The sequence below is a fragment of the Vombatus ursinus genome, unplaced genomic scaffold, assembly GCF_900497805.2.
Source record: "Vombatus ursinus unplaced genomic scaffold, bare-nosed wombat genome assembly UNPS02014808.1, whole genome shotgun sequence".
NCBI lineage: Eukaryota > Metazoa > Chordata > Mammalia > Diprotodontia > Vombatidae > Vombatus > Vombatus ursinus.
In genome coordinates, this window is record NW_020954586.1 from 3,674,508 (window position 1) to 3,701,105 (window position 26,598).

The 26,598-nt window shown below is 49.9% G+C and overlaps 1 protein-coding gene across 4 annotated transcripts in view; it reads left to right on the plus strand.

Annotated features, from left to right (window-relative positions):
• Nucleotides 1-306: 306 nt before the first annotated feature.
• Nucleotides 307-26,598, plus strand: part of ARMC9 (armadillo repeat containing 9) — a 143,821-nt gene continuing 117,529 nt past the window's right edge. For 2 of the 4 annotated variants that reach the window (XM_027875238.1, XM_027875240.1), the window contains exons 1-7: nt 307-390; nt 3,581-3,667; nt 5,445-5,570; nt 7,028-7,198; nt 10,621-10,776; nt 16,697-16,789; nt 18,265-18,289. In XM_027875238.1, coding sequence (XP_027731039.1) covers nt 3,617-3,667; nt 5,445-5,570; nt 7,028-7,198; nt 10,621-10,776; nt 16,697-16,789; nt 18,265-18,289 — 622 coding nt within the window. In that variant the 5' untranslated portion in view covers nt 307-390; nt 3,581-3,616. Of the gene's footprint in view, nt 391-842; nt 1,172-3,580; nt 3,668-5,444; nt 5,571-7,027; nt 7,199-10,620; nt 10,777-16,531; nt 16,594-16,696; nt 16,790-18,264; nt 18,290-26,598 lie in introns of those variants that run through there. The other 2 variants (XM_027875239.1, XM_027875241.1) reach the window with 2 other exon arrangements.

The window sequence follows — 26,598 nt, forward strand, 5'->3', positions numbered from 1 at the left end:
GGACGCCAGAGCCGGATACCCACCCGTAAACACGCCACCGGCCCCTCCGCCCATCGCACACTAGGCACGAGTCAATTACCCCCCTCAGAGGCGGGGCTGGAGGCTCGAGCCGGTCTAGCCTCGCTCTAGGGGCGGGGCCTGAAAGGATGGGCGGGGCCTGGTTCCTCAAGGGTCCTACCAGGGCGGGGCACCCGCTCGCTCGACCCCCTCCCACTCCCACCCCTCGCCGGAGGCTCCGCCCCCCACGTGACTCCGCCGCCGCTCGGGACTGGCCCCAGCGACAGTTGCCCGGGTGACGGCAGAGCGGCCTGGCCCGGCTCAGAGCGCCCCGTGATCCGCGGCCCCCGGCGTCCCGACATCCCCAGCGCGCTCCCGACCACTGCGGGCCAGGTAAGCGGCCTCCCCACAGCCCCCAAGGCCCCGCTCCGCCGCCCGGGCCGTCCCCCGGCGACAGCCTCGGGCCGCCGCGTGGGCTCCGAGACGCCCTGCCGGGTGGGCCCGGAGAGGCTACGCCCCTTCCCATGACGTCGCCCCTTGGCCCCGCCCACTCCCCTTTCTTCTCTCCCCCCCCCCAATTCTCCCCACTGTTCCCGCCCGGGACCCTCCCCCTCTCCTGTGCCCCCACTTCTCCTCAGCCCTTTCCTTGGACCCCCCCATCTTGGGCCCCGTGCCCCTCCCCCTCTCCTGGGCCCCCCCTTCTCCTCAGCCCCTCCCTTGGACCCCCTCTTCTGGGCCCCCTCTTCTCAGCCCCTCCCCTGGACCTCCCCTCTGGGCCCCTGCCCCTCCCCATCTCCTGGGCCCCCCACTTCTCCTCAGCCCCTCCCTTGGACCCTCCCTTCGTAGGCCCCTCCCCCTCTCCTGGGCCTCCTCTTCTCCTCAGCCCCTCCCTCTGTACTCCTCCCCGCTTGGGGAGCAGGCTCCTGCCCCATCAGAGGAGGGGGAGTCCTGGGGCCTCTTAGACCTGGGGGTCAGGGCCTTGGATGGGGAGAATCCATGCCTTGGTTTTCACTCCCGTCTTCCATCAGTAACAGTAAACCCAGGTTTTGAACAGAGAGTCGTGGGGGTCCAGGACCCGGCCCCCACTTCCCAGGCTCCCCTTCTCTCTCTTTGCAGAGGAGCCGCCTCAGGTGCAGGGACTGCTTCATTTTTGTCTTTTTGTGCTCAGGGTCTGGTAGGTGCTTCCTTTATGCTTGTCCATTGATTGTCGGCTGGGGGGCTTCTGCCTTCATTCACTCATTCACTCATTCATTCACTCATTCATTCATTCTGCCTGTATCTCTCCATCCCCTTCCCTCCACCATCCTGCACTGAGAAGATGCAGGAGTGGACAGACCCTGGTTCCCATCCTGGGGGGGGAGGGGCTGGGGCTGGGGGCCGCAGGTGAACCCATAACTCTGGTGCCCCTGGGAGTTCAGAGGACAGAGCTCCCTGCTGGTGGGTCAGAGAAGAGGGGGCTTCTGAGAACGCCTAGCCATGGGCCACTTGGAGGAGGGAGCAGATGCAGGGACCCGGGGATGCTCGGGTGCTCAGAATGGTGAGTGCTTGCATTCTGAGCCTGGAGTGACAGGGTCAGAGATGGGCAGATGTCAAAGTATTCTGTAAAAGTGGCTTGTGATTATTGTGACAGTCCAAGGGAAACGCAGTGAGGGCCTCAACCACCCTGGAGACAGTGGGAGTAGGAAGAAAGGCTGCAGTGAGATCAGTGCCCTGCAGTGGAACCCCTCTACAGGTCTTCCAGACATGGTTGTTGTCTTTCCCGTGAGACGGCAGGGGCTGTTTGTTTGGAGAAGTCAGAGGCAGGTTCAGAAACAGCTGCAGTTCTCAAATTGGCCTCAAGGGTTGTAGGAAGCACCCAAGTCAGGTGGCAGCCACAGGATTAATTCTCCGTCTGGGGCTGCAGTGCCTGGGCACAGGCTTGGTTACCAGGGGCCTCTTCCATCCTCTCCCCCACCTCTCAAGTACTGAGGACCCTGAGGCACAGAGCACGTGAGATCCCGGGGGACAGGAGGGAGATTAGTAATCCAGGTCTGGGCTGGGGGGTGCTCTGAGGAAGCAGCTGAAAGTGTGAGATCTGTACTCAGAAGGGACCTCAGGATTAGAGAGGGAGAGAGATTTGGGAAGCATCAGCACAGGTTCAGGTTGGGTCCAATGGGCCGATCCCCCCCTCCACTCGCTGCTGAAATGTGGCTCAGAGTTAGCGACCTGCAGTCATGAGTGCTGCTTGTTTTTCTTCCTGCTCATCTTCTTCACCGTTTCTACTCCATTTGCCCATCTGTGTTAGCAACTGTCCTCTTCTCCCTGTTTCTGCTGTCTCTGGGATTGTCTCTAACCATTCCCTCCTTCTTCACCTCCTTTACTGGTCCATTGTTCTCTTCCTTCCCTAAGTGTGAGTGATTTTTAAGGCTCTATCCTAGACACTTTCCTTTTCTCTTTATGAGGAGCTTGTGCTCAACCCTCATCTCTTTCCAGAAGGCTCCACAATCTACACATTCAATCTCAGCCTCAGACGCATCTCTACTTGGATGTCCCATTGGCACTCCCAATTCAACATGTTCAAAATAATGGGACCCTGGGCCTGTAATTAGGAGGTTGTTGTTGAGTTGTGTCCGACTCTCCGTGACCCCATTTGAGGTTTTCTTGGCAAAGATACAGGAGTGGTTTGCCATTTCCTTCTCTAGTTCATTTGACAGATGAGGAAACTGAGGCAAATAGGGTTAACTGACTTGCCTGGGGTCACACAGCTAGTAAGTGTCTACGGCCACATTTAAACTCAGGAAGATAGGTCTTCCTGACCTCAGGCCCAGAATTCTGTCCACTGTGGCACCACCTAGCTGCTTCAGTAGTTAGGAGGACCTGGGTTCAAATCCCACTTCAGATGGGTAGAAGTGGGGGTTGGGGAGGATTGGATTTTGTGGCTTAGAAGGTCCCTTCCAGCTCTAAATCTGTGATTTGTGACCACTCTAAAGTGGTAAGCACTGGTCAGTAGAAGTTGGGTGAGTTGAATTTCTTGAATTATCTTTCTTCAGAATTGATCTGGAAAAAAAACAGCAAAAGTAGAATGTGGCTTTAAAATCTATGCTGTGGAAAAAATAAGTTATGTGTACCTAAAAAAAAAAGAAGTCCCCCCCAAGTAATAATAACGGGTTTTGGGTAGGGGAAAAACGGATTCAATTTCATTTTTCTCGTTAGAGGTTTAAACTGAGCCACCCCAACAAGGAATGAGATATGAACCAGCAGACACATAGACTCATAAAAGTCTTAGATTTAGAAGAGGCCTTAGAGGGCAGGAAGTTCAACCACCTCATTTTTCCATTGGGAAAACCGAGGCCCACACAGGAACAATGACTTTCATTAAGTCACAAGGAAGGAGGGCTAGAACCCAAGACTTGTGATTCTTCCCAGGTTATGCTTAACATCACCAAGCAGGGAGTTTGGCATCTAGCAGGGATGGTGGCCCTGGGGCAGTGAGCTGGTCAGCCCATGTTGGGAAGGTGAAAGAAGACTCATCTCAATTTGCAGCCCTTACAGTTTCACAGGTGGCTGAAGTGAAATGATCGACAACATGTTTTTTGTTTTATAGGTATTTCTGTTATGAGACCATCAGTGGGTGTTCAAAATGGGAGATATTCTAGCATCTGAAGCTGAATTGCTTGGACTGGTGAAAGAGGTAGACATTCACTTATTGGTTCATTCCATAAGCATTTTGGAGGGGTAGGAAGGAGGTGGGGAAACAGCAGGGATGATGGGAGATTGGGGCAGCCTCACAGAGGAGGTGCGAAAGGGGCTGGGACCCCAAATGATAGAAAAACCATGGAGGGGCTTTTCAAATTAGTCAATTCTTTTTTTTCTCTCTCTTTTTTATTTTTTCAAATTATTCATTTCTTTAGTTGAATCCCTTGGGATAGAAGCCAATAAGTTGTTCCTTTTCACTAACTTTATTACAGAATTTGCAGAATTTCATTCACTCTAGAGGTCTGAGCCATAGCCCAGTGTCATGGATAGAAGGCTGGCTTTGGCATGCAGAATGCCTGGGTTCAAGTCCAGTCTCTGACACACACTGGCCAGCTGTGTGGTCCTGGACAAGTTGCTCGGCCTCTCAGTATCCCCCAGGCCCCACTGCAGCTTGTCTGTCTGCATCAGTAGAGGGAGTTTCTATATTGGGAATGCTCTCTACCAGTGAAATTACAGGTTTGGCCACCTCCCTTCCTATCCTCAAAACCAGAGGCAAACCTCCCTAACTAATGTAGTTAGAGGCTTCCCTAAAAACATCCCATTAGGGAAAATATCTCAGGATTGGGCATTTGGTGGCATGGGAGTGAAGTTAAGAATGTGAGACACATTCCTAAGTGACCCAAACAGAGATGAAAAAACCTCTGAATTAGGCCTTTAGAAACTGTGCTGTCCTCATCGCTTTAGAGATATGGAGCTGGAAAGGCCTGCAAAGCCATTGAATCTGACTCCCTCAGCTAGGGAAACTGAGGACCGAGGAGATTCAGGGAAGAAAGGGCCACAGAGGTCATCTGGTCTGACCCTTTCGTTTTATAGCTGAGGACCCTGCTGACCAAAGGTTAAGTGATTGAGACCAGGTTGGGAGAGGCCACTCTATGTCCATGTCTGCCCTCGGCCATCCTGGATTGTCCCAAACAGTAAAGGTCTTCCCTAGGGCCAACTGCTCTCTGCTGTCTACCCCGAAGGTGTCTGGGAGGATTTGTATCAATTTTACATTGGACTTTACTCCCTTGTAATGACCCAGAGATCAATGGGAAAGACTCAGGGCAGGTCTGCCTTACCAGCTCTGACTTGTGGGGGCTAACCAGCATCAAGGACCCATGGGGGCAGAGGGGAAGGTGGGCATGAGAATGAGAGCCCCAGGGTGCTACCAGCTCCACCGAGTAGGAAGAGAAGCCCTCCACTGTGTGAGGCAGCAACTCTAGGGGGAGTTTACAGAAAACCCGTTATTCACATTGTGTTGGAAGGTATGGATGGGCCTCAGTCTGCCCGAGGAGCCAGGGGAGCCGTAGCAAGGTCACAGATCCACCAAGGTATTAAAGGATTGAAGTCAGCGGCCGCAAGTGTAGAAGCAGCGCATTTGGGGTTGTTTCACTGGCTTTAGGCTTTTGACGTCCGTGACTGCTCAATGGGCCCAGCACCATGGGAGGCTTCTCAGGACCCTGCCTTTACGAAGCTTCCATCCCGCTTGAGGAGACAGCTGGGGAGCCGGGCTCTGCAAACAGGGCAGGGAGAGGAAGGTGGCTTGGTAGATGCACACTCTGAGTGGGAGCCCCCTGGGCTTCTGGTCACCTGCCCAGGGCTTTCCCTGGAGCTCCAGGCCTTCCCTCTGGCTGCATCCCCGGGCTGCACCCCGAGGCTGCCTTCTGTCCTCCCAGGTCAGGCAAGCCCTGTGCCGTGCCAGGCACTAGAGCCACGTCCTTTCTTTTTGACAGTATTTAGACTTTGCTGAATTTGAAGACACCGTGAAGATATTTTTAAAGGAGTGCAGAAGTAAAGGGAAACCATTGTGCAAAACCCCATCTGGCTCTTTGAGAGACTCGAAAACGCTGATTATCCAGGTAACGCCTCTCTTGCCTTTCACCGGGTAGATAGTCAGGCTGCCCCTGACATCTTGAAAATGCCAGGCTCCTGGGCGAGCATGTGGGCAGGGGGACTGGAGTCTTTTTTTTTCTGAAGGCATTTAAAAAACTGGCTTCATGTCATTTCATCTCCATCCCTTTGCATCCTGCTAGGAGACCCCTGGCATTTGGCCTCTTATGTATTTATGGGAAGAGAGAGCTGAAAGGCAAAGCAGATCCTGCAGCCTGCCCAGTGCACTACAGTCTTCACCTGAATAAGAGACTTGCAGGGACAGTGGACAGCAGATCTTAAGTAGCCAAAGCTCCCTCCACTGTGTGGCCCTGGGCAAGTCACCTGACCCTCTGGGGACTCCGTTTCCTTATCTGTGAAATGGGGATGACATCTGTAGTACTTAACCCACAGAAAGCCCTTTGTATTCTGCCAAGTATTATGTGAGGCCATGGGATTATTTTATTCCTAAATAAAGTACCTACACCTCAAGGAGTAGAGTGAGTCACCCAGGGCCAGTGGTCACTCTATAGGAGTGGGGGCACCTGCTTCATCTGGCATGGGCTTTTATTTGTTCCTTCTTTAGTGGCATGAGCTTGGTTGGGTCAGTTGTTGAGAGCAATGGACCATGTTTTCTGTGTGTTTGATGCCCTGAAAGCAAGGGGGTGGTTGGGGAGAGATGCTTTTTGTTACTTCAGCTGAAGGGAGGGGCACAGAGGCTGCTGCCAGCCCAATCGAACCAGTGCCCCCCTCCCCTCCTCTCTCTTTGCCTGGTGTGTCTGGCCAGCTTCCTGGGGAGCCCTGCTTATGGTCCGGGGAGGTAAGTTTGGCCAGAGCCCACCCCACCCCTCCAGGGCATGCTGTTAGTACCAGGAGGTGACTGATGAGAAAAGAAGTGACCAGGGCCACCCCATCCCTCAGTGTGAGAGAGGTGAGGGGCAGCCCCTCCTGCCAGGAGAGCGGAGGTGTCAGCTCAGGCAGCTCCTTCAAGGCCTTCTACAAGGCTGCAGCCTCTGCTCCCTTCCCGCCAGCTCATCTTAGGGTCAGGCTTTTTAGGTGCCCAGTATATCACCAAGGCAGCATGATCTGCTCTTGGTTCTTTCCTGTTCTTCCACCCTCTGATGCCTCATCACGGCACAGGTGAGGGGGGCTCTCAGGCTGGTCATTCGCTGTTGGTTGTCCTGGCACCATCGGAGTGAGGATCACAGAGCCTCAGCTCTGAGCTGGTCAGGGCTGTGCTAAGTCACGGAGGATTCTGCTCTTCCTGGCCAAAGAGGGGGTGACTCTCACTCATGGCATCCCAAAGTTAGGAGGATTCCCCTCGCTCCCTCACGTTCTTCTGGCACAGGCCCTGTGGTATAGTGGGCTTCTTAGGGCGATGAGCACTTTGAGCGGTGGCTTCTGTGCTGACGAAGTTTTTCAAGTAGATTTGACTTCTCCCCCACAGAAAGATCTAATTACTGCGTTTGATAATGGGGACCAGAAAGGCTTCTTTGATTTGTGGGAGGAGCACATCCCACCCTCTGTCCGAGAAGGAGAGACTCTGGCCCAGAAGCTGGAGTTCTATCTCCACATCCACTTTGCCATCTTCCCACTGAAGCGCATCTCTGGAAAACCGGTAGGTTTCAGCGTTGGCCTTGGGACCCATCACAGGCTCCTTTCGGGTCAGGGCTCTTCATCCCTTTTTCTCAGAGGTGGGAGCGATGTTATTGGCCGTGTTCTTCTGTCTTCGGGATTGGAGCTTCCAGGGTATAAAAAAGCTGGAAAGGGCATTTCCATCCCCTTGGATGAATATTAAATATTAGCAACAGTGATTTCTAGAATTAAAGGTACAGTATTATCTTAAATTAGCTCATTTCAAAAATTTGGTATAATAAAGAATAAATTTAATAGATCCCTTAAATACAGTCCAGAGTATTGGCAGTTCTATCTAAAGGGGCAGAAGTAGGTGGGCTATAGGGCAGAGGGTGAAGGGTAATTGCTCTGGGAATTGAAGGCAGGGAGGGGAAAGTGGTTTGCAGCCCCCTTCCCCAACCTGACCTGCTTTGGGAGGTAGGCCCCATGAGGAGCCCCCATCAGGGTGGAATTTTCTGGCCAGGCAGCAGGAGTGGACTGGGCACACTAATATCACTGCCCCCACACATACTCCTTTCTTCTCTGGTTATGTAGCTGGCTCTGGGCTGGGGGTGGGGAGCAGAAAAGGTGCTTCAGGGCCTCTTACTAGTTTGGCCACAGCTAAGCTTAGGGTTTGACTGGACAGCCTTGCATTCAAGTCTTGCCTCGGACAAACTGACCGTGTGTCCTTGGGCAATTTGCGTCTTCCCTCACTGCTCCAGGCAACTTTAGAAGGCCAGAGGGTGCCAGCCTGAGTTGGCACAGGCCACCATGGGTGGAGGTGGCTTATGTGCTGGCAGGCCAATAACTTGGTTCATCCCAGAGAGTTAATTCATCATGGATGGGCTAGGCTCAGCCATCCAACAGTGACCTCCTAAAATCCAGAGGGCTGAGATGGCCAGAAACCTGTGGGCAGGCAGAGATTCAGGCCAAGAAGTCTTTATGGGGTCAGGAAACAGGCATGTAGGCAGTGCAGGAGAGCCAGTCAGTAAGCATTTATTAAGCACCTGCTGTGTGTCAGGCACTGTGCTTAGTACTGGGATGTAAAGAAAGGGAAAAGATGATCTTGCCCTTGGGGAGCTCCCAATCTAAGTGGAGAGACAACACGTACAAATAAGATAGAGACAGGGTTAGTTGGAGGTCATCAACAGAGGGATACACTGGCATTAAGGGGGTCCAGGAGAGGATCCTGAAGAGGGCGGAATTTTAGCTGGGGTTTGAGGGAAGCCAAGAAGTGAATGAGAAGGGTGAACATTGGCAGGCAAGAGCCATAGCTAGAGAAAACACTCAGTGTTGGGAGATGGTGGGTCATGTGTGAGGAACAGCCAGGAGGCCAGGGTCATTTTTCTGGCTGAATGTGCTCCCCACAGCTCTGGTGTCTTTGTGTCAGATGCCGGTGTTCCCCAATGTCCCTCGATCTTCGGTGCATTAGCGGCTAAGAGTGAGGTCTGCCTCGTCAGTCGGGGTGTGGGGACGGAGGATGGACGAGAACCTGGAAAAAAGGATTCTAGTTATTAATTAGGACAGCATGTTTCTAAGCTCTTTGTCAGGCCTTTCTTAACTCGAAATCATAATGATCAAAAAGCACTTGTTAAATGCCTAATCGTGAGTGAAAGAGATGCTGGAAGAGATATATGCACCAGACTGCCTACTTGAAATGCCTTCCCTCAGGGGGCTTACAGTCTGACAGATGACTGATGTGAATGGATAAGAAGTACAGTGATAGGGGCAGCTAGGTGGCGTAGTTGATTAGAGCTCTGGTCTTGGAGTCAGGAGGACCTGAGTTCAAATCCCAGCCTCAGACACTTGACACTTACTAGCTGTGTGACCTTGGGCAAGTCACAAACACAAAAAAAAAAGAGGAGGTCTAGAAGTACAGTGATAGTCATGGTGACTGATCCTGGGACTTCTTTGGTCTAGGGAACTCCCAGATGAGGACATGCCCTCTACCAGTGCATGTTGGTCCCTGTAGTCTTAGAGAGTTATGCGGGGTATTGAGAGGTGATACAGATCGCCCAAGGTTACACAATTGGTATGTGTCCTGGGCGGGCGAGACTCAAACCCGGTCCATCCTGCCTCTCAGTCAGTCCCCTACCCACTCGCCCCAGGCTGCCTTAAGAAATAGAGAGAACAAAATAAAGTTGTTGAACTTGGACCCAGGGAATGTAGAGAGTACACAGGACCCACGGGAGGAAGGGGAGCGTGTGGTTAGGAATGAGAGCTGGACACCAGGTGTAGGCCCTGCCCCTAATGCAGGAGGAGGCTGCTCGGGGCTGATATTTCCAACATGGCTTCTTGGGGGGCTGGAGTAAAAACAGTGAGTGTTCATAACCATCGACCAAGTAACCAGTAAAGGGACAAGGACTCTCAGCAAGGCCTAGAGCCGAGGGAACCAAGAAGCAAAGCCACGGGCATGCCTTGATCTGGTCTGCCCCGGGCAGCTCAGAGTTCTGCCACCTCTGCTTCTAGTTGTGGTCAGTGTGTAGACAGGCCTTGTTCCGCTGATAAACTCAGCATCCCCTCACATGGGGCTGGCCGTCTGTTGTGGGGGGGTGTCATATTTGGTGTTTTTATTTTGGGGTGTGGTCTTTGAGCCAGATGACCTGACCTGGAGGCGTACTAGCTGTGTGACCGTAAGCCAGTGGGCCACAGGTGCTTCATTAAGGCTCTCAGCAAGTGTGGAGGGGGTGGTGGTCCACACTTGAAAAAGGGATTTTCTCCATGCAGTTGACATCCCAGGTCTGGACAGAAAAAAATACTAGGTTCCATTAGCATCCTCTAATTTATTAAGCCATTCTCCAACTGTTGGACATGGGGTTGTTTCCAAATTTTGCTATTACGAATAGAGCTGTTGTGAATAATTTTTGTGCTTCTGGCTCTTTTTTTCCCTTTCGTGATTTTTTGGGATAGAATCTTAGCGATAGAGCTTCAGGATCAAAAGGCATATTTTTTAATCACTGCACAGTATTCTCCAAAATGTGTACACCACAGTACAGCCACACCAGCACTGTATGGGGGGCAAGGTGTGGGCCTCGGGGAATAACCAGATTCTTTGAAGGGGATCAACTTGTCTGGCCGGTTATCATAGGATGTTTCAGGCACCCTCCTCCATAAATCCACACACTCACGTATCTTCACACACCCTCACACACCTACCCTCACACGTATATTCACAAACACACATGCATACACACTCACATATCCTCACACACACATACTCACACATACATTCACACACACACACACACACACTCTCTCTCACATATCCTCTCTCACACACACACACACACACACACACACACACACACACACACACACACCCTAAAGGAAGGCCAAGTGACTTTTAGACAGCCGAGAGACAAGAGCTGAGCCACCAGGTGAGTGCTTGCAGTAATTCAGAGGTGAACTCCTTCTCTTATTCCATAGGACAAGGCAGAATTTGATGACAGAATTTCTTACTTCAAAGCCTACCTGGAGACCAGAGGAGCTGCACTGAGCCAGACCACAGAGTTTCTTCCATTTTATGCCCTTCCCTTTGTTCCCAACCCCACGGTGCATCCTTCCTTTAAGGAACTCTTCCAGGTAAGAGCCATCCTTTTTTCCCCCCACTTTTTAAAATTAATTTATTTTGCTTCATCAATAATCACTTCCATAAGCCTTTGAATTTAAAATTTTTCTCCCCCTTCCTCCCCCCTTCCCTCCCCAAGATGGCACGCAATCTGCACATATAGATCACATGTACATATACATTCCTATTAAACATATTTTCACATTAGTGATGTTGTAGGTAAGAATTAGAACCAATGGGTGGAATCACAAGAAAGAGGAAACAAAACACAACAGAAGAAAAAAATAGCAAATAGTAACTAGCTTCGATCTGCATTCAAACTCCACGGTTCTTTCTCTGGATGTGGATAGCATTTTCTATCATGAGGCCTTTGGAGATGTCTTAGATCCTTGTATTACTGAGAAGGGTTAAGTGTATCACTATCAGTCATTGCACAACGTGGCTGTTGCTGTGTACAACGTTCTCCCGGTTCTGGGTAAGAGCCACCCTTTGCCTGTCACTGTGGTTTTACTCTGAAAGTTGGTGGGTTTGAGGGGAAGATGGGAAAATGTTCAATTTCATTACATTAGATTAAAGAAGAAGGAGCCAGATGTGGCTGGCCAATGTGAGAAACTTCATTAATGTGTTCACTGGGAATGAGGCTGAGGCGCTGGATGACAGTGAGGATCCCAGGACTGTAGCACAACAGTAATGATGCATAATTGTGGGCTGTAGGTCATATAGATTTTCGTTTTTTATTACGGTTCTCTGTTGCCTTCTGTTGGATTTCTTCATTGCCTACTGCTGTGTTTCAGGCAGTTTGCCTGTGGCTGTTAATGTTACTATTTCCTTGGCGTACGGTTTTCAATATAGCTTTATTATACGTAACATGATTTGTCTAATAAAGTGGATCTCTGACCCACTCCGTTAGGAGGCCCCACTAATTCTCATCCTGGGATGCCTTTGAAGTAGCCTCACAATTTAAAAAATTATTTTATTCTGAACTTAAAACACCAAAAAGACAAAGCATTTCCATAAACGCAACAGAAAACAAAGCATTTTATGGGAAGCCGTGGATCTCTATTTCACACCATTTTTTAAAAAAAGCATATAATAAAAAGTTACTCTTTAAATAGTGATTTTCAAAACTGTCCTTTTCTGTGCTTCCTTCTGAACTTCCTTCTGTTATTTTCTATGCATATGAAAAAACCGCTTCAATGACCCTCTTGGAAAACTCTCCTCTTCTCCAAGCCCTGCCTACCATTAACCCAGAGAAAGAAACAAACGAGCACAGTCGAACAGAACAAATTCACAGAGCGGCCATTCCCAAGATGCACATCTTTGCACCTTTTGTCCATCCCCTCTCTGTCAGCAGTGGGGAGCATCCTTCATCCCAGGTCCTTTGGAGACATGCTGGGTCCTTGCATTGATCAGAGTTCTTGAGGCTTTCAAAGTTATTTTCTTTCAGTGATATTGCTCTTGTACAAATTGTTCTCCTGGTTCTGCTCACTTCACTCTGTGTCGATTAATACTGCATAGAGCTCTCTGAAATCATCTTTTTGTTTTTTTCATTTCTTAGAGCTCAGTAATATTCCATTACCTTTATATGCTGCAATTTGTTCAGCCATTCCCCAGCTGTCCGTGAGACAATCTAAGGCATCCTGCTTAGAATCTACCCTCCAGTTCTTATTCAGCCCTGTTCTTTTCATCAAAAATGCTTGAAAGTCCTTCATTCCATTATAGATCCATTCCCCCCCTCGCTTTAGGGTTGTGCTCAGGTTTGTAGTATCTTGGTTATAAGCCTATATCTTTTTTGCCTTTTGGAATAATATATTCCAAGATCTCTTCTCATTGACAGGAGAAGCTGCCAGGACTTATGTCATTCTGACTATAGTTCCTTGGTACTTGAACTTCTCCCCTCTAAAGGTTTGCAGTGTTTTTTCTTTGATGTGGGAACTCTGAATTTTGCTGTGACACTCTTGACTTTTCCCTTTGGAGTTCCTTTCAGGAGGTGATCAGTGTATTTTGTCTTCACTTTGCCCTCTGGTCCTAATAGATTTGCACAGTTTTCACTTATGATTTCTTGAAATGTAGTATCCCGGCTTTTTTTTTTGTAATCGTGATTTTCAGAGAGTCCAGGGGTTATTTAATTATCTCTTTGCTCTGTTTTCCAGGTCATTTGTTTTTGATGCCAAATATCTTAATGTTTTCTCCTATTTTTCCAATCTTTTCATTTTTTTTTTGTTTTTTTAGTGAGGCAATTGGGGTTAAGTGACTTGCCCAGGGTCACACAGCTAGTAAGTGTCAAGTGTTTGGTCTGGGGCTGGATTTGAACTCAAGTCCTCCTGACTTCAGGGCCGGTGCTCTATCCACTGTGCCACCTATCTGCCCCTCATTTTGCTTTAATATATCATGTTTCTTATTCTTTCATGGAGTCATTGATTTTGCTTGATCTATTATAACTTTCATGACATGCTGCTTCTTTTTTTTTTAAATAACATTTTATTTTTTTCCCAATTACATGTAAAGACAATTTTTAATATTCAGTTTTTTAAAATTTTGAGTTCCAAATTTTCTCACTCCCTTCCTCAGCTCCCCCCACAAGAAGGTAAGCAGTTTGGTGTAGGTTACATATGTGTGATCATGTAAAGCATATTTCCATATTAGTCACGTTGTGAAAGAAGAAACAGACCAAAAGAAAAAAACCATCAACAAAATACAGAAAGTGAAAATGCTGGTATATCTGCATTCAGACTCCATCAATTCTTTCTCTGGATATGGACAGCATTTTTCATCTTGAGTCCTTTGGGATTGTCTTGGATCACTGTATTTACTGAGAAGAGCTAAGTCATTCACAGTTGGTTGTTCCAGGATGGAGCTTGGGATCATAATAAAACACCATCTGCATGTCCCTAAAAACAATCTGGCTCGTTCTCTTTCTCCTATTCATTCTTGATCTGAGTTCATTGTTCATTCACACGACCCTCCAAGAACTGTGTTCTGATGGGATGTCCGTCTAGCTGCATGGCGTAGTCTGGACAATGGGCATTCAGGGTAAGCCAAACTCTTGAGGGATTGTGGCCCTCACATAAGAGCGGTCATGTGGTCAGCACACTGTCGTGCTCAGAGGGGAACATCAGGACAGCATGGAGGACTTCCCTCTCTATGGGGAAAGTCTTCACTTTGGACTTTGCACTTGACCTTTCTCCACTTTGTAATGGAACACCTCATTCTACCAAATCAGTTTTTTGTTATCAACAAACAACAAGTTCAGTGGGATCTTATCTCTCTACTTCCTTTAGAATGACAGTAAAGGTGGGGTTGGTCTCATAGGTGGAACTAGCCCGCCCGTTTCCTTGTTGTCTCCCTATCACGCAGGTTCTCGTAAAGATTTTGTAGAAAATAAGGGTTAGTTATGGATATTCTCTTGGCCACTTTTTTTGGCAGTACAATCCAAGATTTCCTCAAGCCTTTGATGTTCTCCTGAGGATCAGTACTCTCCAAACTGTCTCCCTTCCAGCACTGACTTCCTCTGTGCTTGGGGTCACATTCTTGTCTTCCCATCTCCTCCCACTTTCCTCATGTGACATGTGGGCGCTGGGGTCTCAGGGGCCAAATGTGGTGGTTCTGCCATCACTAATGACAGAAGTGACAGTCCGTTACCGGCCGGCCTTTGCAGATCTTTTCCATTTTTTGTCTCTCATCCTCACTCCAGTTTCATCCTGAAGAGTCCATGGGTTGACTTTGCTTGGTTGGGCTCTTCCAAGCTCTCCACAAATTTGGTTTTGGGGGCAGCTGGGTGGCGCAGTGGGTAGAGCACTGGCCCTGGATTCAGGAGGACCTGAGTTCAAATCCGGCCTCAGACACGTAACACTTACTAGCTGTGTGACCCTGGGCAAGTCACTTAACCCCATTGCCTAGCAAAAACAAACAAGAATTTGGCTTTGCCTTCGGTGATGTTGCTCATAATCTTTTGCCATCTTCCTCCACAAAGGTTTGTACTGACACTGCCTTTGACTGCCACATCACTCTTTGGCAAGGAGATGAGGTGTTTACTGGCGAAATCTGTGCTATCAACAGAGGATTATAATGGACATGATTAAACAAGGGCCTGTGCCAGTTAGTTGTCCCAAATGGTAACTAGCAGAAGAGCCGTCCACTGGGCACCTCGCAGCCCCTGCCAGGGTTTTTAAGCTGCCCCTTGTAAGCTTTCACAGCAGTCCAATGCTAGAGACCTTAACCTATTGAATAAAACAACAAGAACAACAACAAATCCTGCCAAAATGGAGCCAGGAGCACAGCTTTTACAAATAAGCATTCTGTCCCCCAGTGTCACAAAGTTGCTGATATTTGTTTAACAAAAGACTCTTAGTCACCCATTTGTATCTTTGAAAAAATCAAAAAGTTCACCCATTTTACCGCCATATTGAATGGAACTCTGATTGGCCGAGTTGACGGCTGGGATGCTTGGCCGGGAAAGTGGCAGCTGGAATGATTCTGGAGAGAGAAACCTGGTTGTTTTTTGAAGAATTCCCTTGTGTTCAATTTAACAAGCATTGATTAAGTATAGAATGGTATATGAGGGGTGTGAGTGTATGCATTGTGGAACAAGCCCTGGGGTCAGGTGATCTCATTCATTTCCCATCCCTTAACCTCTTGGATCCTTGGTTTATTCATCTGTTAAATGGTCTGATGATATCAGGGTTCTGACCTAAGGATAGTAGACTTAAAACTCTTTAATAATTATTTCAATGTGATTGGTTTCCTTTGTAATCCTTGGCATTTTATTTTATGCATTTAAAGCCATGATTCTGAGAAGGGCTCTGTAGGCTTCCTGGCCCCAAAAGGGCCAGTGCTGTCAGACCTAGTGATTGCTAATGGCCCTTTCAGCTCTGACTTCCGTTATTCTATAGCCTGGGATTCTTCAAGAGTAGGGACTGAGCCATCCCCAAGCTTTCTCTCTCTCCCAGTGCCTAGCCGAGGGCTCTAGGCACAGTAGGTACTCAGTGTAGTTATTGGATGACCAAATGAAGGAAGGGGCAGGGGAGAAGGGTTAAATAGTCCCTGCCTTCAAGGAGATTACCATCCAGTCTAGAACTAAGACAAGGCGGCTGGAGTTGTGGTTGGAGAACCGGCTTTGGAGTCCAGAAGACCCAGGTTCGAGTGTTGTCTTATGACACGTTGGCTCTGGGCTGGGAGGCAGCTTGTCTGGCCCCACACTGAGGAAATCACCCTTCCCTCTCCCATGGGGCCATGTTGGATCCCTGGATAATGGTGATTCTTGGTGGGGTGGGAAGGTGGTGTGTGAGATAGATGATACTTGGTGGCAGAAGCTCTACTCATTGGAGAGTTGGTTGGAAGGGAAAGTGTGAATGAGGAAGGCTGACTTGGGAGGGCCCAGTCTAATGGAGATGCGCCACTGCCCTACGTGAAGACCCTCACCAAGCACCTCATCATCTCCGACGAATGCCAGCGGCTGCCAAGTGACAGCAGTCCTCATTCCTTTCCCGAACAAACTGGGGGCCAGGGAAGGGAGTCTCTCTTTAGGAAGTCTCCTAATCATTACGAAGCCACCCACATAGTTCCTGTTCCTTTTTAATGCTGCTTTGATGATGGCAGCCAGGGCCCCCATGCATGCCTAAAATGTTCTTGGCATTTCCGCCCAACAAGATGACTTGATGTACGTGGTTTTAAATTACACAAAATATTCAAATAATGTACTAGGATTCTTCTTTCCCTATCTGTTTATGAAACTGCTATGATAATTTATTTCCCTTCTGAGTATTTATAGGTCTGTATAAATGAATGAGCCAAACTCTCTGGAAGCTGTCAGTGGCCAAACATCACTCCAGGTTGTCTGGGGGCCCCTGAACCCAGATGGCGGGTCAGCTAGATGCTGCTGTACATATTTGGTGAACAAGTACTCACATGTCTATTGCTTTGTTTGCCTTCTAGGATTCCTGGACTCCAGAGTTAAAGATGAGGTTGGAAACGTTCCTGTCGTCGACTCTCAAAGCCAGTAATACCCCAAGGCTTTTCACTCTCTATGTATCCTTCCGACACAAACGTAGAGACCTAAAATAGACGGGCTTTCTTAGACTTTGTTTAAACTGGTGGCTCAGGGCCCCTAAACTGAGCTCTGATATCGTTCGTCTCATTTTGGGAAGGGTGAATGAAACATTTGCCTCCTGCAGGAAGAAGCCAGTCTTCAGAAGCAGGCCTTTAAGCTCAAGTTTCAAACATTAGGCCAGAGGTTGGATTCAAACTCTTTTTTTTTTAATTTAAAACTTTTTTTTGATCCAAACACTAAATTTTACACTTTTAATCCAGGTAGAACCAGAGACAGCCTTAGTCTTAATAGAAAAAACCTTTGGGGAATCCATCTCCTTCTGCAAAACTGGAGGTTGAATTAATTAACTAGGGCTTCCTTCATAGTCTTAGACCTTTTATGGTCATATCCCAAATGTTGTTATCTACCTTCTTTCTTTACCAAAAAGCCAGGACCTGATTTCCGAAGAAGGACATGCCTTCTTCAGGGGTCTGCAGCATTCTTTCTGCATCTCTCTTATGGAGGCTGTGTGGTCCAGCACAATACCAGATTTGGGGTCAGGCTGGGAACCAGCCCTGGCTCAGACACTCACTGGGCTCATATGGCACTTTACTTCTCAGAGACTCAGTTTCCCCAAATGCTGCACTGCTGACCCCACAGGGTTGGGGTAGGGAGCGTGTTGTTTGTAAACCTTCATTCACATGCTATTTAAACATAAACATTTATCATATTATTGTGACTTGATTATAACTCTCTGCTCCTTTCCCAGGATTCCTCAGAGTAGGAGCCTAAAGCTTCCTTTAATAATTATCCTGTGTGATTGATATTATTGGTTGGGAAATAGCTGTCAGCTCTCCATTAGCCAGCTTTGATATTTTGGAGCCCAAATGTTAGACCATGCTGGTCTAACCAGCTGCTCGTTCTTTGTGGTGCCAAACAGTCCCCCATAAAGCTTTTCCTTCAGTGAACTTTGGTTAGCTAACAGGCAGTAAAGGAGGCCCTCCTTCTTTGGGGCCCTAGAGACACCACCTAAAACAGGGGTGTGTAAAGCAAATATTGGAACCCGGATTCTCTAAGAGAACTCATTGATAATAAAAAAAAAAAGACTCTTTTTTCGTTTGAAAATTAACTAGGTTTTGACCCCTGCAGACAGTGACTGAGGAGTTGGTAACTGGCAGGCTATGCATCTGGGGGTTGGCTTTTAGTATTATGTGACCCTGCTGACCCAGTGACACCCACTCTTGCACTATGGGAAGAGGGAGGTGTTTGGAGTGGTCAGAGGGCTCAGTTTCAAATCTGGCTCTCCCACTTATCAGCCGTGTATGCTTAGGCAAGTCACATGACTTCCGCAGGCCTTCATGTCCTCTATAAGATGAGGGAGTTGGCCTCGCTAACCTCAGAAGGCCCTTCTGTCCCAAGATCTGGGATCCCCTCACTCTCGGGATACTTTTCCTGAACTTTTCTCATCTCACAGAAGGAGAATGGGCAGAGCAGCAAAGGTAAGCTATCACTCTGCTCTGTGTGTGTGTGTGTGTGTGTGTGTGTGTGTAACAGGTTTCATGATATGGCTCGTGAAGCATTTGGAACATAGAAATCAACACATACATAGGATTTAATAGTCCTCTTTTCCTTAAAGAACCAATCCTTTCTGTTACCAGAGGCACAGCTTCCTTTCAGCTCAATGAGAATTCCACATGCATAAGAAAAGGCAAACTGTTGTTTCTAATCCAGCCCCCAAGGCCAGTTTTCATGTAGACATGAAAATCAGTTCACAGAGATACATTTGATTTTGTTTGGCGTTCATAGAGATGGAGCTGGAAGGGAGCCCTGGGCGCTAATCCCCAAACTCCCCCGGTGTGGACACTGACACCCTGAGAGGCCAGGGCCCCTGCGGTGGTGAGCAGCCACGTGCTCGCTGCGCCCAGGTTCTCCATCTCCAAATGCAGAGCTCTTGTATGACTTCCAAACTCACATTCCTCAGCCAATGCATAAGGTCATCGGAGATGGTTGAAATTGTTGACCCATTCCTCCATCTGTCTATTCGTTAAATGTTTATTGAGCATCTGCTAGCAACATCTTCCTGTGCATCCTTCAGCAAAATACGATGCATGGACCCTGCCCTGAGAGGGCTTAGGGTAGGGAAGGAGGAGGGGCAGGAGCCCTTGGCACATCTCACGTTAACTCAGCTGTCACACAGTGGAGTCCAGAGGGTGGTGAGGTCCTGGTGGTATCCACATCTTGGGAGCTGCCCTCTGCCAAGGGAGGCAGGTGGGCTGGTCAGTGACCAGAGGAGGGCTCTGCCGCCATGTTTGTTGGTGATTTCTCAGGGCCCATCAGAGGAAGGCATTTGGCAGATCAAGTAACTCTAAGAAAAATGTAACCCAAACCCACCCAGAATAAGGAAGCACGCTCTGTCGCTCTGTGGCTTAACGCGCAGCGCGAAGGAGGCTCTGCCGCCTCCACAGGAAAGCGTGGGTTTGGGGCATGGCCTGGACCAGGCCTCGTAGGCTGAGATCTTGTTTCAGTGACTTTACAGAAAGTATGTTGTTAAGAAAGCCCCGTGGCCCGTACAGGAGTGAGAGACGCCATGGCCATGGGCCTCTTTGTCTGGGCCACACAAACAGGGCCTCGCCATGGTGGTCGTGAAGGTCTGCAGCAGGAATCGGTGTTTGTACCAAACTGAACAGTCGTCCCCATTTGGAAGATGTTTCAGTTATCATTCTTGTTGGGAAATTGCAGTCGACCTTTAGGAGGCCTTAGGGGCAAAACCCCGGTTCTGGTGGCCAGGAGAGTGGCTACATTAACAAGAATGTCCACTGTCCTAGCTTTGCGGGGTTTTGTCCTTTGAAAAGTGAGATGAACACAGATCCCACTTGCCTCTGTCCCCCAATGCTAGGGTAAAGCAAGGCCCAAAATACTTTTAAAAGAAAATTTGGACCTTTTAGACTTAGATTTCTTGGCATTTGGGGCATTTTTCAAAGAAGGTCAGGATTAAGAGTTCCATTTTTACCTCTGAAGGATTTGACAAAGTGTCTTTTTTTTTTTTACAACCATGGGCACAAGTAGGGACCACCTAGAGGAGACACCCCGGGGCCATTGCCCCACCTTTAGGGGGTCCAGGACAGGCCTATTCTGCCTGGCCTTTAAGGGAGCCAGATAATGGGAAGGCTGTCATTGCCTTGGATCTAACCAGGTATGCTTGGTAGGGAGAGTCAGGGGATGGTTTGTGCGGGAGAATGAATGGAGCAGGTACCCAGAAGAGACTGTTGAGTGTGGGAGACACCCCCACGGTTTAGTCCTGCATCTCCTCCTGTCCTCTTTGTGGGATGCAGATGTTTCCTTCGGGCAGCTGTGCGGTCCATTGTTGTGATTTGTGCTCAGGTCCAGCCTCATGCTGCCCATCTGAGCAGTACCACGCAGGCTCTCTCCCCAGATCCCTCCCTGGAGGAGGGCGGCCAAGCCTGGGCCTGAGGAAGATGTGCCTCCCGGTGCTGTCCTCCAGGGCAGGAAGCAGCAGGAGGGCCCAGCAAGGCTGGGGAGTTGCTGTTCTTCATTGAGGTGTGGCTATGTGCCAGCTCCCCATCGGGGGCTGGGTGGCCCAGGAGTCCCGCCCCCTCTTTAAGGTAGCTTTTCCCCAGTTTGGTGGGTGATAAGGCTGTAGGCCATAGGCTCTGGATCTTGACTCAGATAGGGTCAGTGAGGATCCTGAGAGCAGATGAGAAACAAGCTAGTGTGCCCTGGGCCAGCAGGCCTTGAAAGGCTATTTCACGAACTGAAAAACCAAGAGAGCTTCGCACAACTGAAAGGCTAATCAGGATTGGCGTGGACCATCCAGATCGAGGCCAGAGGCGCAGTTTGGTGGTGATCACGCCTGCCAGTGGACATCAGCATGTCCAAACAGAACCCGCCACTCTCCAGGAGGTCCTTGTTCCTATTGAGGGCACCGCCTGGCTCTCATACCGCCGGTCATCCTCAACTCCTCACTCGTGTTCTCCCCAAATCCTGTGATCTCTGCATCCTGTCTCTTCTTCATGCTGAGCCCAGATCTGCATTACCTCTCACATAGACTATGGCAGCAGCCTCCTGATTGGTCTCCCTGCCTTGAATCCCTCCCCTCTTCAGCCCCTAGGCCACTCAGCTGCCAAAGCAGCATTCGGAAAGCACTGGTCTGACCATGTCACTCACTCCCTGTTTAATGAACTCCAGGGGCTCCCTAGTACGTACTCTGGTGTCAGGCAGAAACTCCTCTTTGCACTCGGGCCCCAGCCTAGCGTGCCAGGCTTCTGACACACATACACACACACACACACACACACACACACACACACACGGCATTCCATGTCTTTCCCTGGCCCTGCAGAACTCAGAATCTTTCTCCACAGAATCTTTCCTGCTTCCCCCAGCTACCACCCCCCATCTTCCCCACGCCGCCGCTGTGATCCCCTCCTCTCTCTTGTAGGCGCCATACCTTGGCTAGACTGTTTCTTTGAAGACAGGGACCGTTTCACTTGGGTTTTTGTCCCTGGTGCTCATCAGAAGGCCTGCTACATCATAGAGTGTGAAGGCAGGTCGGGTCAATCTGCGACCAGGCATTTATTAAGTGCTTCCTGTGTGCCTGGCCCATGGAGTGTCCTGGGGGTGACCAGGACCAGGCCTGTTCACGTCCAGAGCTGGTGCTTGTGCCTGAGCCTTAGGTGCCCAGTTTTCTTTCTAAAAAATAGCCCCGAGGCTCAGGCAGTGGAGGGGAGGGCCTGTGGAAGCCTTCCCAGCTCACCATCTCTGGGTTTCCCAGTTAATCAGTTGAGTCGACGCAGCCCGCAGGGTTTGAGGTTTCATAATGGAACAGCCCATGGCGGGGCACCTCCACCTTCACGGCACCCCCCTTTCCCTGATGTCCTAGCTCTGCCACGCGGCGCGGCCTGCAGGGCTGAGAGGGGAAGGTGACCCTTTGTAAGGGTCTTGCATGCTGTGGGGGACCTGAGGACGGGGAGCAGGTGGCCTTGGTCCTGAGCTCTTTGTTTCCTGGTGCTGCTTCCTCCCTTGCTCTGTACTTCAGTGGTTCTTGTTCATTTGTTTGATTCTCCCTGAGCTGCCACAGGATCTCTGGGGCACCAACTCCCTGGGCCGGCCCTGAGCCCACAACCTTTGCAAAGGCCAGGCGGAGTGATCTTGAGGGTCAGAAGGAGATGGACCGTGCGGCAGGCAGGGTCCAAGAGTGGAGAATGAATGGGGGCCCTTGCTGGCATAGATCCCGGGACGTCAGGCAGGCCAGGATTTGCAGGTCCCCAGCCTGGGTGGAATTGCATGATCGAGTGAGAGCAGGTGCACTGTGTCCATCCTGTGATGAGGGGGTGGCCTGGGGAAGTGCTGGAGGGCCTTTGTCATTGGAGGTGGGATTTGAGGTTCTTCCATTGTTGGAGAGGTGTGTGGGCAGGCTGGCAGACGCGTCTGCCCCCGGGCTCAGTCATCCCACTGGCTGGGGCTAAGCCCTCCAAGCCTGATCTACTGGCGCAGGAGGGCTTTGTGACATGCCCTGACAGAGGACACCAAAGGAATTGTTTGGGTTGGTCATACTGGGCAGTGTGCTGCTCTGCCAGCTAATCCCACGTGATCTAGGGCCTGGGTACCAAGATCCCCATTGTCCAATAGGAGGCTCTCATCTGGGAGGGGCGAGGGGCAAGGCTGTGGAGTGCGGCTGCCCATCTGGGGACAGGCTGGGGCACTGTGAGAACTTGAGTGGGACAGGTTTGACCAGTCGGGGAGAGCTGTCTCTGGAGCCCTCTGCTGGTGAATGGCAGCATTGCTGGCGATCTTACTGGCTGTGGCCAGTGGTTAGGGGGGTGCCTGCCCAGGAGTGTGTGGGGTGCAGCAGAAAGGGAAGGTGAAGACTGAGCTTTGTCTGGGGCAGGGGAGCACTGTTGTCTCGGGGGGTTCTGCAGAAAGCAGGGGAACCGAAGTGCAGGGAATTCTGTGAAGCTGATGCTGTCTCCCATCAAGCTCAGGGCTTCTTGTGTTGGAGGTTGGTGGGCCCAGCCCTGGACTGGCTATCATTGATACCCCCCAGAGTCATGGGCGGTCCCTGTTGAGGGCAGGCCGCCTAGCTGGACAGAAGTGGCAGAAAAGCACAGACCACATCGTGCCCTCTTCCTGCCCTCATACTCTGAGACACTCCCTGGAACTTTCAAGTTGAAACGAGAAATGAAAAGGTATTTTATATAAAGAAAATAGTAGTACAGTCTGTTTTCTATTTTTTTTTCCTTTTTTTTTTTTGGTTAGGCAGTGGGGTTAAGTGACTTGCCCAGGGTCACACAACTAGTAAGTGTTATGTGTCTGAGGTCGGATTTGAACTCAGGTCCTCCTGATTCCAGGGCCAGTGCTCTATCTACTACGTGACCTAGCTGCCCTGTTTTCTAATTTTAAAGGTGTTTTTTAGTATGATTATTGTTTGGTCTGAATCTGTGTTTTCATTGGCCTCCCAGTGTGGAAATTCCTTCTGAGATATGTGACTGTCTCCAACATCTGGGCTTACTGATTTGCCCCGGTCTCCCAATCAGGATGGGTCAGAGGCAGAGTGGGAACTTAGGACGTCCTTCATGAGACCCTTCTCCATGATGCCAGGTGGCCTCTCTTAGTATGGTACCAGGTTGTTGTTTCTTTTCAAAATTATAAACATGAGGGAAAGTCCCCCAAAGTCCTGTTGCTTACAGGAGGGTGGGGTGGGACCCCAGTTCTGGGGCCTCTGGGAAACAATCAGCTGGAAGCCTCCGGACACTCAGACAACCGTCTTAGAACTTTCCAAGGAAACACTTTGTATGGGTACTTTTGGACCTTTTGAGGCAGTGCCTCGATTTTAGCTTTGTCAAATTAACAAGCATATGTGAAGTACTTATTGTGTGCTGAGAGCTGAGGATACTACTGCAAACCCTCAGAGAGCTTCCTGTCTAATGAGGGAAGACTCCCTACAAAAGGGAGCTGGAAAGGTGGAGAGAGGTCTGAGGGGGGCTGCTGGGAAAGTCCAGGGAAAGAAAGAAGGTTGGGCTGGGCCCATCCTTACGGGGAACTCCCCAGTGGGAGAGGGGGGCCACCAGGGTGGGGGGAGAGGGCAGAAGAAGCATGGTGCCTGCCCAGTCCTTTGTCTTCCCTTTATCTTGTCCAGGTGTTCATTGGCCTGATCTCTAGAGCTGGAAACCAGATTTCGGCAGGGTGTGAAAACAGTTGAAATCTGGGCTTCTTTCCAGACTTCCCTGTGCTGTAGAAAATGCCCTTCCTCAGAAGGCAAAAATGCCATTTATTTTCATGCAAAATGAACTGCTTTTCAGGGCCAATATCCAGCCCTGCATTGGCCCTGCTTTTGTGCAAATGCCAAATCTCTGAGTGGCTAATAGCTTGCTAAAAATGCCAGGTACGCACGGCATGGCTTTCAGTTACATCAAGGGGCCTTGCCGTAAACAGTTCCCAAGCAGTTTCTGATGGATGGCTCTCAGAGGCCTCTTTGAAGGAACATCATGGGCTAAGATCTTGCTCTTCTGGGAGGGGGTGGGAGATCAATCTGCCCCTTCTTGTTTCCTCTACATGTAATTGTAGCTTCCCCATAGCTTCCTCAACTATCAGACATGGTTCACTGAGACCTTAGCAGCTACTGCCCTCGGCCACTTGGCCAGTTCAGCTTCAAGGCCGTTCCCAAATCTAGAGCATGTTGCAGGAATCCCTCTTACCCCAACACCACGTCTGCCACTGGTGTCTGCACAGCCCTCATCCTGGTTCAGACCCCATATCTTACCGTTTGTCTCCCAAGAGGAATAGTTCCCTGCCCAGTCTGTCCTGCCCTCTCCCCATGGTTCCACTTCTGGGCTCATTCCACTCCCTGGAGCACAATCTTCTCTTTGGCCACTGGGGATTGATGATAGTACCTGAATGGCCCCAATTAGCTTGAACTTGCCAATCTAGGAACCCTCCTGTCAGGCACAGGACAAGCTTAGGGAGCTCACAAAGCACAGCCCCGCCCTCTTCTCTTTACTCTTCCACCGTGGAAGCTCAGCCCCCGTGCTCCTCCCAGCTAGAAAACCCAGGCAGGCCCCTCGGGATGTGGGGCCCTACCCAGAGACCCAGGATCCCTCCAAGTGTGGCTGGAAGGGCCTTCGGAAGCAAGCGGCCCAGAGAGATTTGACTTGCCTGCAGTGTGGCAGAGCCCAAATCCCACTCTGATTTGGGATCAGAATTGTACAAAGTCACCTTTATTGATTAAGTCCAAGCAGGTGCTTGGAGACTGAGTATTCCAGGCTGAGTCAAGAGCTCTGATTCCAGTGATAAAGGAGCCTGGTCACGATAATGGGACGTTATGAAAGCCTTCGTCTGAGACCTGGCTGCTCTCCTGCCTCCATCACCCAGACCAAGCCCACCTCGTCCTGTGGCCAAGGTCTGGGTAATCTGTGGGGACTTGGCCTTCTCTGGGTGATACGTCCAATGGGAAACACAGGCGGGACCTCAGGATGGCACCCAGGCGCAAGCTGCAGACTAGCTGCAGGCCGGTTGTCATCCTACTCTTGAACTGTTCTGGTCCCTGTTCTGGGATTCATGCCCTCCTGCATCATTACCTGCCAGTATTCAGGATACTGGTGGGCAAGGAAGCACACACTCATTGCTGGGGAAGGGCAAGTCTCGTTCCTGAACCAGATGGAACTCTTTGGCAGAATGGATCCAACCTGAATTGGCTTTCCACACATTCTGAGGCCCTCTCCTAGTGGAGACCTCCAGCCAAGCTGGGAAGCTGCCAGATCCACAGTAAACAGAATGAAGGAAACCTCTTCATTCAAATTGGAAGCGAGAGCGTCTGTGCCCCCTCAGCATCCTCCTCTCCGAATTGGGAGTGTCCTGCTGTGTTCTACACGTGAGAGCTTGGGAAGCGCCTTGCTAAGGTGGAGAGTGTATATCCAGGGAAGGGCAACTGGGACTCTGAAGACTTGTGTTCCTCTCATGTGAGAATCAGTTGAAAGAACTGGGGATGAGGGTCATAGGGGATATAAGGGATTCTCGGTGGCCCCAGAGGGCAAAACCAGAGACGTGGGTACAGTTGCCAAGAGGCAAACTGGCCCAAGCGACCCCTAAATGGAGTGGTCAGTGTCAGGAGGTATGGGCTCTCTTTATTAGCGGTCTCCAAGCAAAAGCTGGTGATGAGGCATGGGATATTTTGTAGGTCAGGAAGAGCTTGGCCGGGGTGACCTCTGGGACCCTTTCCAACTGTGAAATGCTCTGGGCTTTGGGGTAAAGACCTCCTTGGGCTCTGGGCAACTGCTGATGTAGTTGGCTCCCCCCTTCCAGCCCTGAAATTCTGTGATTTGTGAAGAGGGGTTCCATCAAGCAGGAGATGGGGGACTAAGAAAGGGTGATGCCCAGGTTCCTGTAGTTTTCAGGTAGAATTGGCACTGAAGAGATTTCTGTAAACTTTGCTCTAAGTTTTCTTTCTGGTCTTCTCCTGTGATTTCATCAATATAAGGAGCTTCCAGGGTGGAAATGCCCTCTGCCAATGCAAATCAGTGACTCATCTGTGACTTACTGTCTTAGTGATTTTCTTGGAGGCTCTGAGAGGTTAAGGGGTCTGCCTTTGGCCACACAGCTAGTATGCACCAGCAGAATGTGAAGCCTGGTCTTTTCAATGCCAAGGCCGGCCCTCTATTTACTATGTCATGCTAGCTCCTAAAATACTTAGAAGGAAGTATATGTCATGTTTTCAGGGAGCAGAGCAATAGGGAAACCTGTATCTCTCATACAGCAGGCATCTATTAAACACCTCTTAGGTGCTATGTACTGG